The 12,974-nt window shown below is 40.3% G+C and overlaps 1 protein-coding gene across 1 annotated transcript in view; it reads left to right on the top strand.

The window, feature by feature from the left end:
• Nucleotides 1-9,235: 9,235 nt before the first annotated feature.
• The window catches only part of SLC15A5 (solute carrier family 15 member 5), a gene marked incomplete at both ends in the record, with an annotated part of 88,775 nt that continues 85,036 nt past the window's right edge, over nucleotides 9,236-12,974 (top strand). The window contains 2 exon segments of the mRNA XM_082666456.1: nucleotides 9,236-9,321; nucleotides 9,323-9,594. Of these exon segments, the coding sequence (XP_082522582.1) occupies nucleotides 9,236-9,321; nucleotides 9,323-9,594 (358 nt within the window).

Here is a 12,974-nt window from a genome sequence, read left to right as displayed (position 1 = left end):
CCCTAAAATTGGAGCAGGCAAAACCCCAAACTGAGGTGAATGACAAGAAATTAGTTTTACCTTCACACTGATTAACATAGTATGTGATTCATCCGCTTACTTTTTTCTTTTCGTGAAGATATAATCTAGTGTTAAAAATAACAGCCAAATTGTTTAGTTTACTCCAAGAAATAAAAAAAGAAGTGATTCAAAACATTAAAATTAAAATCAAAATACGTGGATGGACCTAGAGACTGTCATACAGAGTGAAGTAAGTCAGAAAGAGAAAAACAAATATCGTATGTTAACGCATATATGTGGAATCTTAAAAAATGGTATAGATGATCTTATTTGCAAAGCAGGAATAGAGACACAGATGTAGAGAACAAATGTATGGATACCAAGGAGGAAAGCAGGGGTGTAGGATAAATTGGGAGATGGGGATTGATATATATACACTATTGATACTATGTATAAAACAGATAACTAATGAGAACTTACTGTAAAGCACAAGGAACTCTATTTAATGCTCTGTGGTGACCTAAATGGGAAGGAAATCCAAAAAAGAGGAGATATATGTATACGTATAGTTGATTCACATTTCTGTACAGTAGAAACTAACACAACATTGTAAAACAACTATACTACAATAAAATTTTTTTAAATAAAATAAAATAAAAGGATATGGAGCGAGTGGAACAAATACAAAAATAAAATAACATAAAGGCTATTCAGCTATTTAAAAAACCAAAACAGGGCTTCCCTGGTGGCGCAGTGGTTGAGAGTCCACCTGCCAATGCAGGCGACACGGGTTCGTGCCCCGGTCCGGGAAGATCCCACATGCCGCGGAGCAGCTGGGCCTGTGAGCCATGGCCGCTGAGCCTGTGCGTCCAGAGCCTGTGCTCCGCAACGGGAGAGGCCACAACAGTGAGAGGCCCGCGTACCACACACACACACACACACACACAAAACGAAATGAGCAACACTTCTTGTAGAGCTCTGTGCGAGTGAACGTTATTTGTGTCTGGGTATATCACAGCCACTCTCAGACACTAGACACAAACTGAAATAACATTCCAGGCACTGTTCTAGGCAGTGGGGTATAAAGATAAACGTGAAACCGCCCCTACTCTCAACACATGGTCAGTGAAGAAAATGCAAACTAATTGAAAACTATGTATTAAGAGAGATGTACACAATGTCTTAAGAACACAGAGAAGACTATCTTTGAGAAGCAAAAGAACTTTGAAAAATTTGTTTTTATTGCAGTATAGTTGATTCAGAATGTTGTGTCAGTTTCTGGTATACAGCAAACTGATTCAGTTATACATACAAATATTCTTTTTCATATTCTTTTCCATTATGGTTTATTATAGGATATTAAATATAGTTCCCTGTGCTATACAGTAGGACTTTGTTGTTTATCTATTTTATATATAGTAGTTTGTGTCTGTTAATCCAAAACTCCTAATTTATCCCTCCCCCTTTTCCCTTTGGTAACCATAAATTTGTTTTCTATGTCTATGAGTCTGTTTCTGTTTTGTAAATAAATTCATTTGTATCATATTTTAGATTCCACATATGAGTGATATCATATGGTATTTGTCTTTCTCTTTCTGACTTAACTTCACTTAGTATGATAATCTCTAGGTCCATCCATGTTGCTGCAAATGGCATTATTACATTCTTTTTTATGGCTGAGTAGTATTCCATTGTATATATATACCACATCTTTATTCATCTGTCTGTAAATGGACATTTAGTTTATTTCCATATCTTGGCTACTGTAAACACTGCTGCTATGAACATTGGGGTGCATGTATCTTTTCATATTAGAATTTTGTCTGGATATGTATTTTTTCTGCCCAGGAGTGAGACTGCTGGATCATATGGTAGTTCTATTTTTAGTTTTTAAAGAAACCTCCATACTGTTCTCCACAGTGGCTGCACTAATTTACATTCCCACCAGCAGTGTAGGAGGGTTCCCTTTTCTCCACACCCTCTCCAGCATTTGTTATTTGTAGACATTTTAATGATGGCCAGAGAATCAAAAGAACTTTTACTGAGAGTGTGATACTTATGCTGGAGTTTAAAAAATGAAGAGGTTCCCTGAGTGAATGGAAAATGAAAGTATTCCAGGCAAAAGAAATAGCATGTGAAAAAGCATGAAGAGATAAAAGAGCACACCATAGCTGTGCAACTGTGAGTATGGGATCCAGCTCCGTGGCAGAACTGCAAGGGGAGATTCTTGTTACAAGTCAGGAACTTGATCATAAAGGGCTCTATGTGCCGGGAAAGAATTTGTAATGTGATTCCATAGTCTAAAGGAGTTGTTCTCAAACCTTAAGCAGAAGATCAAATTCAGATTAAAAAAAATCTCCAGGGCCTTTATGGAGATTTAAATACAGGAGTGTTTTCCAATATCTTGGAATTGGAAATGATTTTAGGTGATATGTGGATTGAGCGTTAAATAACATGGAATCCTGTGAAAAGTGGTTGCTTATGCATTATATCCCAATCATTTTTTATCACATAAAAGAAAAAGCATCTTATGACTGTAGGCTCTGGAGTCAGGTCACATAGGTTCAAGCCCCTGCTCTCCTATATATTAATTATCTTGAATAAGTTATTTACATTCTGTGCCTTAGTTTCCATTACTATAATAGAGGTTTCATAAAAATAGTATTTACCGCCTAAGATGGTTTCAAAGATGAGTGAATGAATGCTTAGAACAGAGCATGACCCAAAAAGCACTTAATAAATGTTAACTGTTATTTTTAATTAGCATTATAATATTTACTTTTACCTTCTATTTATGGCAAGTGATTCCATTTACGGTAATCATTTTAAATTTCCTTGTTAAATGGGCTTACTTTATTTTTGAAAGTAAATCATTTTAAATGACTATTAAGTAATTAGTATCAATATGGCAAAACTCAGGACAGTCAGAGGGGCAAGAGAGTACACAAACTGATGACAGTGATGTACAAATGACTGAGGTTTGACGTAGAAGGAGGCAATGTTGGAGCAGTGGTGCAAGGAGAAAGGTTAAGAGCTCAAGCTGACATAAATCAGAAATGGTGAAGGAAAAACAAGGATTTGTGAAATATTTAACAGGTTGGATTGACAGCACTCCCTGCCCCCAAAGTCGAGGATAGTACCTGCCACATGGTAGGTACTCAATAAAAACTTTCTGGGAAAAGGTAGATAAGGAAGAAATAAAGAGTCGAAGACATAGTCTAGTTTGAATATTTGAGTCATGAACTAGAAAGTCGAGCAAGAGACCAAGGACCTGGAAAGAAGATAATGAGTTAAGCTTAGAATGTGACGAGTTTGCCTTCTCAGTAGAAACCTAGATGGAGAGGTCCACGCATTTACCAGGAACCCAGGAGAATGTCTCAGTTAAACATACAGAACTGAAAGCTATCGATTCCCTATTCTTAAGCTTGTCTTTCTCTTTCGTTCTTGGTCAAAGCAGGAAGAAAAACAGGGGCACTATGGGTGGTGTCTGTAGAAGTCAGGATTCTCCAGAGAAAGAGAACCAATAGGAAGTGCAAATATATAGTAAGAGTCTCATTTTAAGGAATTGGCTCTCATGATTAGGGAGATCTATTGGGTCTAAAATCTGATCGAGGGGGCTGGCGGGCTGGAGACTCAGAAAAGATTTAGAGTTCGAGTCCATAGGTAGTCTGCTGGAAAATCTGGAAGAGCCGATGCTGCAGGTGAAGTTCAAAGGCAACCTGCTAGAGAATTCTTCTTCCTCCGGGGGAATTAGCCTTTTGCTCTACTCAGGTCTTCAGTTGATTGGATGAAGCAAGCTGCTTTACTCAAAGTTACTGATTTAAATGTATTAATAAATCACATCCAAAAACATCGTCACACAAACATCCAGAATAATGTTTGACCAAATATCTGGGTATAGTGGCTCAACCAAGTTGGCACAGAAGATTAACTATTACAGTGTACATGCTATAACTCATTCCCGCCTTACTTACTTTATACAAATACACCTTCTATGTAGACTTCAACGCAACAGCAAGATTAATAATAATCATTGCACAGTAGAGGAAAAACCCCTTAGGAGTGCAATGGCCTTCATTCTTAGTTATCCTCAGAGAAAGGAGAATCATGGTACATTTTCTATGTTCTTGGGACTGTATGAGCTATGATCTGTGGGGGGCGGAAGTAAATCTCCTCCACACTTGACAGAAGGATCGAGGTATAGATATTATACAACCGCCGGAGCCTCTTTATAATAGAGGAGTAGGGGTTAACACAGAGAAGGTCGTTTCCCAAAACGAGTCCATAGCCCAACGTGTACATTTCCAGTTCCACTTTACAACCAGATGACGAAGCACAAATTGCTCTCCAACAAGTCTTTGATGCACGGTTTTTAATAGTTAAATTATAGTAAGACCAATCCCCATGTTCTTGACATTGTTTTCAAATCAGCTACGAAACCTCATAGTCAATGGAATTAAATGGAATCGATAGGCCTAAAAGAACAAATATCTTCCACTGACCTTTGTGCATAACATTTACGGAGAATTATTGAGCTAGAAAAATCTTCCCTTAAAAACACTTATTAAGGGACTTCCCTGGTGGCGCAGTGGTTAAGAATCCGCCTGCCAATGCAGGGACACGGGTTTGAGCCCTCGTCCAGGATCCCACATACCACGGAGCAACTAAGCCCGTGCGCCACAACTAATGAGCCTGCACTCTAGAGCCCACGAACCGTAACTACTGAAGCCCGTCTCCCTAGAGCCCGTGCTCCGCCACAAGAGAAGCCACCGCAGTGAGAAGCCCGCGCACCGCAACGAAGAGTAGCCACCGCTCTCTGCAACTAGAGAGAAAGCCCATGCACAGCAACGAAGACCCAGTGCAGCCAAAATAAATAAATAAATTTATTTGAAAAACATTGTCTAAAAAAAAAAAAAATTTATTAAGTGTTTAGAGGACCTATGAAAATTATCCTGTAAGTACACATAAAATGTGAAAGTATTACTGCAACACGCTGTAAAATCATTTTGGAAGACACTACAGTTTTCTCAAAATTCATAATCAACTTGGATATATTTTATAGAAATGCTTTTTAATCCTACATTGTTAAAAATAGCCTCCTTAAAAGTAGGGCTTGGGCTTCCCTGGTGGCGCAGCGGTTGAGAGTCCGCCTGCCGATGCAGGGGACACGGATTCGTGCCCCGGTCTGGGAAGATCCCACATGCCGCGGAGCGGCTAGGCCCGTGAGCCATGGCCGCTGAGCCTGCGCGTCCGGAGCCTGTGCTCCGCAACGGGAGAGGCCACAACAGTGAGAGGCCCGCGTACCGCAAAAAAAAAAAAAAAAAAAGCAGGGCTTACATTTCTGGTATGTTCCCAATGCAACCCTTATGGGATCAGAAGCATTCAGGTTCTGGGTGCTCAGTAAAAATCATGGGTAGTCATTAGGTCATCAAATAAGCTTCTGACTAATTTTTTCTAATAAATAAGATACATATTTCAGTACCTACAAGTATGGTCAACATTATTACCCCACATGTTGACATGACTTTTGTCTTTCCAATGAAAAATTCTAGTGATAAGTATAGTTTTTACATTCCAAAAATAATACAGGCTTTTTAATTTTAAAAAATGCCTGAAATTTGCATTGTAATTTGACATTATATATCAAGATGTCTAAAAACTTTCCCACACTTTAACCCAGTAATATTGTTTCTGAAAAACCAGCCTAAAGATATAATCCGGGAATGGGAAGCTTTAAGCACAAATATTCATTAAAGTATTGCTGATAAAGCTGTCTTTTCTTTTAAATGTGGTTTCATGGTCCAAAGTTAAAGAAAGACTGACTTATAACTGATCTGAGACAAATGTAACTAACCCAAAATGGAGGAATAGTTAAGTGAGCCATGTATCTATCTATTAACGCAACCACAAAAATTCATGTTTATAAAAAGTTCACAATGGCATGTTAAAGTGCTTATAACATTACTTACAAAAGGGGTAGAAAACATACAGTAATTTTATACAATTTAAATATTTAAAGCCTACTAATAAAAACTAGCCATGAGGGGACAACATCAAAAGAAATGCTTCAAAAACATTCACTGTTTGTTTTTTTCTTCTATTTTGAGACATTTTCCAAATTGTATCTAATGTGCATACTTGTTTCTATAATGGAGGAAAAATATCACTTTATTAAGGGTGGCACGGAGTGGGAGGGGCAGAGAACAAGCCCGAGGGTGTTGGGGGTAGGATAGGGTTGCATAAAGCTAAAGTATGCCTAAGTTCTCACTTAAGGGCTCATGTGTGTCGATGAAGATGGTATGCAGTATATCCTGCCAAGTGAATCCTGCCAAGTATATCCTTCTCAAGTGAAGTTGGAACTTGTCCTTTAAGCTCATTCTGAGCTTGGTATTGAGAAATACCAATAAGAAAGAGGTGCTTTGCTGTTGTTTCAACACTACTCAGCAAATACTGTTGCTGTCCCTGAATAACCACCCTCGCACGACAGGTCCCCACCATGTGTGTCATGTTCTTGGGCAAGGATGCACAGAAGTCAAACACAATCATCACCAGGCCCCGGGAAGAGGCGGTGCTGCCCTGCTTGGGAAATCACACTCCAAGAGACCTTTGTCAGATACTGGCTAAATATATCAGCCAGTGGCTGGGGACCAACTTTCCCTTCCATTTGCAGCAAATAAAAACAAAGTATCACTGAAGACTCTTTGTAAGTCACAGAAACCTAATGGGGATAAGTTAAACCAAAATTGATTGGAAATTGAGTCCTTTATAGAAGGAAAAACTAATCGTGTCTCCTTAAAGGATAAGGACCATGGTGGCGCTGAGTTCTCCATCAGGGCCACGTGGGCAATCCCTTTTTGGTAAGGCCATCTGACTCAGCTTCCACCATTTCTAATCTTGTCATTCCACTTATGATAAAAATGCCTGTGGAGAAACAGCAAAAGTACTATCTTAGACCATGTGCTGATCCCCTTGGCCAGGAGAAAGCCCCACCGAGATCTCAAGTATAGATGGATGTCATTCCCCAAAGGTAGGATGGCTACAGGCTGGGGTTTGCCCTAGACAATCCCAGTGTGTATCTGTTTTTTAGGAATAACTATAAGTAGCATCACTTTCACTCACAAACGTGTCCAAGTTTCGATAATAAATTGCATGATCACTCTATAAAAAGGAAAAACAGGGCATTGTTACCAAAGGGGGGAGAAGTGATGCTGAGTGGATGAAAATAGCCGCCATTACGAGACTCTTAGAAGAGGTCAACACAAAGTGTTTTGCACCCAATCTCTCAGGTTAAAGATAAGAATTAGCATCAAAAGCTTTTATCAGTCTTTTGCTTTCGACTCCAACATGAAAATAACATTCCTATACTCACCCCCTATGTTTTGAATTATTATGACTTTGACCCAATAATTCCATTCCCTTGTCTTCCTATGTCCTTGCTGCTAAACCCCTAACTGTTAAAATGTTCCCTTTTACGGCTGCTTTTTTTTTTAAATTTTAGTATATATATTTTTATAATATTGTGTTTCAGGTGTACAGCAAAGTTATTCAGTTATACATATGTATTTTTACAGATTCTTTTCTATTATAGGTTATTACAAGTTATTGAATATAGCTGTGCTATACAGTAAAACCTTCTTGTTTATTTTATATATAGTAGTGTGTATCTGTTAGTCCTAAGCTCCTAATTTATCCCTTTGGTAAATTTATCTCTTATTTCCCCTTTGGTAACCATAAGTTTGTTCCTATGTGAGTGTATTTCTGTTTTGTGAATAAATTCATTTGTATTATTTTTTTAGATTCCACATATAAGTGATATCATACAATTGTCTTTCTCTGACTTGGGCAGAAGATCTAACTAGACATTTTCCCAAAGAAGACATACAGATAGCCAAAACGCACATGAAAAGATGTTCAACACTGCTAATTATTAGAGAACTGCAAATCAAAACTACAATGAGCTATCACCTCACACTGGTCAGAATGACCATCACCAAAAAGTCTACAAATATTAAATGCTGGAGAGGGTATGAGGAAAAGGAACTGCTATGCTGTTGGTGGGAATGAAAATTGGTGCAGCCACTATGGAAAACAATATGGGTTCCTTAAAAAAGTAAAATAGAGTTACCATATGATCCAGCAACCCCACTCCTTGGTGTATGTTCAGAAATGACAAAAACCCTATTTGAAAAGATACCTGCATCCCAATGTTCATGGAAGCACTATTTACAATAGACAAGACACGGAAGCAACCTAAGTGTCCATCGACAGATGAATGGATAAAGAAGATGTGCTATATATAATATATACACAATGGAAATTAGTCAGTCATAAAAAAGAATGAATTATCATACGGCTGCTTTTTCAGCTTAATTTGTGCTCTTCTGCTTTCCGAAACAGAATGTTAACATCCATTCACCCAGCTGAAGGGTCAGGGTGATACCTGATCCAATATTCCCCAAAGCATGTGTAGGATAGTTGCTGTACCCCTGTTGCTGAGTAATAATGAGTCAAATAGTGCCTTTCACTCTGATTTCCTCCGAGAGGCTGTTCTACAAGCCTGGGGTCAACTTAAAGGAAGACGGGTTTTGTTTAATATTTTCTCTTTTCATTAGTGCACTTAAATTACTTTCTTGCAAACTCTGCTTGTTACCTAAATGTACTAGCACTTCTGTTACCTAATTAGCTTTCTTATCAGAATTCCAACCAAAAATAACAAGAAATGTAATAATGATAAGATATCCTGCCCCCTCAAAACAGATTTCCTTTCGCGCTTTATCTCTTGGTACTGTTCTGGCTTGTTTAATTAAAGTATCAGAAATTATTAGACTCAAATTATTTCTTGATCTAGTGCTCAAATTCTCCTGAAAAACTGCTTCTTCTGCCTCCGTATTTAAACTTTATCAGTGTGAGGCAGATGAGTTTCCACACGTATTCAACTGGATTCATGTAATTCAATATAAATTTGCAGGAAGAGCCTAATTTAGCCTCTAAGTAATTAGACGAACAAATCAGATTTGGCTACACTGAGCTACCATGGTTTAAATACTCATGTCTCTTTTCTTGTGCTCTTCGATCAGCAAAATGAACAACACTAATGTGCAAAAAAAACGTATGAAACTTAGCATGGAGTTGTGAAATTCAAAGCAAAGATCTTATTTATTTTTTCATTAGAGGAGTGGGGGAAAAATCACCAAGTTTAAACCACTAGCATAAGTAGTCTTCAAGGAGGGTAGTCATGTCTGTTACAGGCTTTAAAAACACCGATGAGAAAGTACCCTTAAATCACAGAATTGAGAAGGAGAAAACTGTAAGACATATTGGTTATTTGTCTTCATCATACTCTGAAAAAATTTCAAGTTGGAATATGTTTGCTTCTGGTGGAGCTGTGTGAGAGGTTCACTTTCTTTGAAGTCGTCTGCAATATGATCCCTTTTTGCACCGTCAAGCTTGGCTATCACAATTACCAAGCCGCCATTTTGAACTTGTGTTTTATTGGAACGTCAATCCTTACCCCGGTGTTTGCAGGATGGCTTGCTGATGTATGTCTAGGAAGAAACAAACTGATACAGGTTTGCTTATTTCTGCATTTTCTAGGTGAGTGTCCACTTCTGACTGGATTGTTTTACAACTTATTTTAGTGGATTTTTATTAGGACGTTTGATTTATGCTATACCCACTTTGTTTTAGCATAAGATGTAATAAATGAGCTAAGAATGTTGCTTCAATTTAGTTTATTCTCTGTATTATTTGAGGGATACTACTAAGTGTGTGTGTGTGTGTGTGTGTTAGAGGATGCTTTGATACTTTTATCATTGCACTGATTATATTTTATAATAATTATCTCTTTAAATGTCTGTTTTCTATACTCTGCAGAATTCCCTCCTTTCCCCCCTTCCTACCACAAGCCAAAATTTGTGACAAATTCTATGTGAAATATGAGGTTCATTTGCTTCACAACTAAAGTGAAGTGTGCTAAAAAGTTGTTTTGAAGTACATGTAGAAACGTTTTCATCAAAAGGTGGTCTTTTAATTAGTCATATAATAATTAAGATTGCACTTGAAGACATGATTTCCATATTATGAAGTATGGCTACATGCTAAAAAATGAATGAATTTAACGCTACACTGTGCTTCTTTACATAACAAAAAAGAAATAGATCTACAAAAGTTTGGGAGTGACGTGATTGCAAGCAATGTTGGGGAAATATCAAATTTGTCTGATATGAAATAGAGATCAAGTTGATGAACAGTCTAGAAATTTAGCCTGGGAAGTTCAGGTTGCTCTTCTAGACAAGAAGGAGTTACTGAAGATATGAACACATTTGTGAAATGCTTCAATAAACAGGACTGACAATCACAGTGAGAGGTTAGAGAGAGAACAGAAAATCTCAGGATGTTGGTCTAGGTGATGGAGAAGTGTCAATCCAGGAAAGAACCTAAAACCATAAAAACTCATCAACTATGTAAGGTCACAAATATGATGGAAATTAACTCCAAGTTCTGAGCTGAGGAACTTAGGTAGGCAGTTCATCAAAACTGACCAGTGCAGCAGAAATGCAGTTTTGGGGGACAGGGGAGGTGAATGAGGAAGTGATGGGTATCAGCTACTCAACCTACACACAATTCCAATCAGATGGTAAAGTACCATTCACTGAATCGATCAGAGCGTGATTCAAACTTGTACGCTTCTTCACTGTTTCAGTTCCATGAAATAAAAACTAAGTCACTGCATGGCAAATATTTGTTCACCATTCCGTAAGTGTTTATCATTGACTACTCTGTGCTAGACATTGTTCCAGGATCTGGAACCCAACAGAGAAGAAAGCAGTCTCTTTTCTTATGAAGTTGACTTTCTGATGTGGGGAGAGGGAAAATCAAGTAATAAATAGCTATTATGTTGGGTGGTAATGTGTGATGATGAAAAAAAAGCTGAGGAAGGGGACAGGATGGACTAGAGAGTGACAAGGTGGCTCTTCTGTGTCAGGGAATGTTTTCTGATGAGGAGACATTGAAGCATGATTTACTCTTCTTCACTTGGTAACAGGTCATGTCAGTGGCATTAGGTAACTTCTTGTTTAACATGGTGATTCCCATCAGTCTAAATTCCTGTGTAAGTCATCAGACTAGGACTGAAGTCCCAACTTAGAATTTGGCAAACAGAAGGCAAGTCAATTCCACGACCATTCAGTTTCCTACTCAAAGTTGTTTCCTGGTGTCCCCCACTCATGGATGTCATAAAATTCCAACCAGTCACTAAGTATCAGAGGTTCCATCAAAAATGTGTCTTCTGTCTGTATTGCTACAACCTCAGCTCAAAAATGCAGCCTTCATCTTCTTGACCATTACAGTGGCCTGCTTACTGGCTGTCAGTCATCAGTGTGACCCCAGTGCTGTTTCTACCAAAAAACACTGACTTCCTAAAAGAATAAATCTATACATTGGCTCTATTATCTAAAATGTAAAAGCCAATTTAGTTTATAAGAACCTTTAGAACCTGTCCCAAATTTACCTCTCCAAACTTCTGTCTCAGTACACGACCCCAATCAGGCGGAACTTCTCCTCACGGGCTTCCCTACTTTTCTAATGTTACATCTGCTCTTTTCTCTGCCTGAAATTGTCATTTTCCTTTACCTTTCCATCCCATATCCGAGACATGAAAACTCCTGGCCCTTCCTTCAAGATTCATGTAGTGGGAGGCTTCCGGGAAGATGGCGGAAGAGTAAGACGCGGAGATCACCTTCCCCCCCACAGATACACCAGAAATACATCTACACGTGGAACAACTCCTACAGAACACCTACTGAACGCTGGCAGAAGACCTCAGACCTCCCAAAACGCAAGAACCACCCCCCCCCCCCAGGTACCTGGGTAGGGCAAAAGAAAAAGGAATAAACAGAGACAAAAGGATAGGGACGGGACCTGCACCAGTGGGAGGGAGCTGTGAAGGAGGAAAGATTTCCACACACTAGGAAGCCCCTTCACGGGCGGAGACTGCGGGTGGCGGAGGGGGGAAGCTTCGGAGCCGCGGAGGAGAGCGCAGCAACCGGGGTGCGGAGGGCAAAGCGGAGAGATTCCCGCACAGAGAATCAGGGCCGACAGGCACTCACCAGGCCGAGAGGCTTGTCTGCTCACCCGCCGGGGCGGGCGGGGCTGGGAGCTGAGGCTCGGGCTTCGGTCGGATCCAGGGAGAGGCCTGGGGTTGGCGGCGTGAACACAGCCTGCAGGGGGTTAGTGCGCCACGGCTGGCCGGGAGGGAGTCCGGGGAAAAGTCTGGAGCTGCCGAAGAAGCAAGAGACTTTTTCTTCTCTCTTTGTTTCCTGGTGCGCGAGGAGACCGGATTAAGAGCGCTGCTTAAAGGAGCTCCAGAGACGGGCGCGAGCCGCGGCTAAAAGCGCAGACTCCAGAGACGGGCATGAGACGCTAAGGCTGCTGCTGCCGCCACCAAAAAGCCTGTGTGCGAGCACAGGTCACTATCCACACCCCCCTTCCGGGGAGCCTGTGCAGCCCGCCACTGCCAGGGTCCCGGGATCCAGGGTCAACTCCCCCAGGAGAACGCACAGCGCGCCTCAGGCTGGTGCAACGTCATGCCGGCCTCTGCCGCCGCAGGCTCGCCCCGCCCTCCGTGCTCCTCCCTCCCCCCGGCCTGAGTGAGCCAGAGCCCCCGAAGCAGCTGCGCCTTTAACCCCGTCCTGTCTGAGCGAAGAACAGACGCCCTCCGGCGACCTACACGCAGAGGCGGAGCCAAATCCAAAGCTGAGCCCCTGGGAGCTGTACGAACAAAGAAGAGAAAGGGAAATCTCTCCCAGCAGCTTCAGGAGCAGTGGATTAAAGCGCCACAATCGACTTGATGTACCCTGCATCTGTGGAATACATGAATAGACAACGAATCATCCCAAATTAAGGAGGTGGACTTGAGAACAAGATTTATTATTTTTTCCCCTTTTCCTCTTTTTGTGAGTGTGTATGTGTATGCT

Source organism: Grampus griseus (genome assembly GCF_964374135.1).
Source record: "Grampus griseus genome assembly, chromosome: 11".
Taxonomy (NCBI): domain Eukaryota; kingdom Metazoa; phylum Chordata; class Mammalia; order Artiodactyla; family Delphinidae; genus Grampus; species Grampus griseus.
The sequence above is the reverse complement of the archived record's forward strand: the minus strand, read 5'-3'. Positions and strand labels throughout refer to the sequence as shown.